The sequence below is a fragment of the Aplysia californica genome, unplaced genomic scaffold (genome assembly GCF_000002075.1).
Source record: "Aplysia californica isolate F4 #8 unplaced genomic scaffold, AplCal3.0 scaffold00528, whole genome shotgun sequence".
Classification (NCBI taxonomy): Eukaryota; Metazoa; Mollusca; class Gastropoda; order Aplysiida; family Aplysiidae; genus Aplysia; species Aplysia californica.
The window spans coordinates 514,123-516,051 of record NW_004797798.1 but is presented as its reverse complement, the minus strand read 5'-3'; the positions used below and the strand labels follow the sequence as shown (position 1 = coordinate 516,051).

Below are 1,929 nucleotides of genomic sequence, written 5' to 3'. Positions count from 1 at the left end.
GGCTTGGAGTTGAGCGCCGCCTCGTTGGCGCGCTTGGTGTCCTCCTTCATGGCGTCGGTTGGGGCCACGTAGTAGCGCTTGTTCTCGTACTTCTGCACCATGTAGTCGCGCACGCGCTGCTCGTCCCGCGAGTCGGGCTCGGGCCAGGAGCGGCTGTCGTACAGGCCCAGGTACACCTTGCGGTTCAGCTGTGGGAGAGGACGACACCAGGCACGTCACCAGCAAATTTCAATGGGTTTTTATTTTATTTTTTTCTCTCTTAATTTTTTTTAAAATTTAATTTTCTGTTGTTGTTGTTGTTGTTGTTGTTGTAATCTCATATTAATTATCTGTAAACCAAGATAATAACACCAATGAAGAAGTAGTAGCAAGATATAAACCCAAGACATCGATCAGCTAAAGCAGAGAAATCAAGATATAAACCAAAGGTATCAATCAATAAAGCAGAGAAATCAAAACACAGGCCTAAACCAAAGACACCAATCAACCAATCAACAAAACTAGAGAAGCCAATTTATAACCCCAAGATATCAATCAAGAAAAAAAAAAATAAAAAATAAACCTGATATATCAATCAAATGAAGGCCAAAAGTCAAAATAAAACCCGGGGATACCAATCAACTATTGAAAAGGTGTCAAAATATATCAACCAACTAAGACAAACTCGACATGTATCTATCAATCAATGAAGGAAAAGGCAAGACATAAAGGACTCCAGTCAACTTCGTCAAAAGAATCAAGGCATAAACCTAACATATCGATGAACTGATGCAAAAGAAGCAGGATAAAAACAACCAAAAACACCAAACAAATGCAGAAAAGTAGAATAATGTAAACGAAAGCAGTGACCTGGTTTCTACCGACTTCCTCGTTCGTATTTTTTTTAAAATGAAAATCAATATCAAAGAAACGTAAACACCAGAGAGAATATAAATCATTTCTAATCCTGGAAAGGAAGTAAGACCACATGCAGGCGAGGACATGATGAATACAATGTACACATAGATCTACAGCATGAAAATAATAATTTGACTTTGTTCTTGTGTTTACAATAACAAAATGACGACCCAAAAAAAATGATTAAAAAATAAAAGAAGCAGCAACAACAGAACAACAAGAGGACAACGAACCGAAATAACCACCTCTGCATGAACTCGGGCAGGAAAATGGAACGAGGCAGAGAAAAAACAAACGACAATTTAAAAAAAAAAAAGAAAGAAAGAAAAAGAAATACGGACATCTTCAGCTGTCAACAACAGAAAGGCTTCACGCCCAACAGGAAGGAAAGGAAATTGAGAATACAAAAAGCTTCCAATCTATGAAGGAGAAAAGCCAAATGGAAATGGAAGCGCAATGCCCCCCACAATGGAGAGATTGAACGAACGGCGAGGAAAGAAAAAAGTGAGACTGTACATGGACACATATATTTTGGAGGGAGTCCATCGCCCTACTTGACACAGAGAGGCCATTTCAACAGCGAAGGACACAATAACTGCGCAACAGACAAGAGAGATTGTTTACGAGTGGCGATTCACTGTTGAAAAAGGGGGTTGGGTGGAGGGAGGAGGGTGCACTGTTGTGGTGATTCCCCGTTCGAAAAAGGAGGAAAGGGGAGGGGGTGCACCTCCTCCCTATATCAGTTAGAAGCAAAAAAGACATTAAGGGGGTGGGATCGAGGTGGGGGTAGGGGGCGGATCAACGGACGCACAAAGATGAAATTGTATACGCTAAACGCCCCTTACAACACTGTAAGCTTATATTCTTAAAGAGGTTGGACCTTCAAATTTAACGTTCATCTCTGATAGAACCGAGCCAAGTGAAAGAAAAAACAATCGTGTAAAATGCATTCATACTTTAGACACAACAACGTCGGGCCGAGCTGAACTCGAACCCCCGAACCCGTAGACTCACTTACAACAACTAGTCCGG

The 1,929-nt window shown here is 41.1% G+C and overlaps 1 protein-coding gene across 1 annotated transcript in view; it reads right to left on the bottom strand.

Moving 5' to 3' along the window:
• Positions 1 to 1,929, bottom strand: part of LOC101850109 (arf-GAP domain and FG repeat-containing protein 1) — a gene marked incomplete in the record, with an annotated part of 53,785 nt that overhangs the window by 13,880 nt on the left and 37,976 nt on the right. The window contains 1 exon segment of the mRNA XM_013086973.2: positions 1 to 188. Within this exon segment, the coding sequence (XP_012942427.2) occupies positions 1 to 188 (188 nt within the window).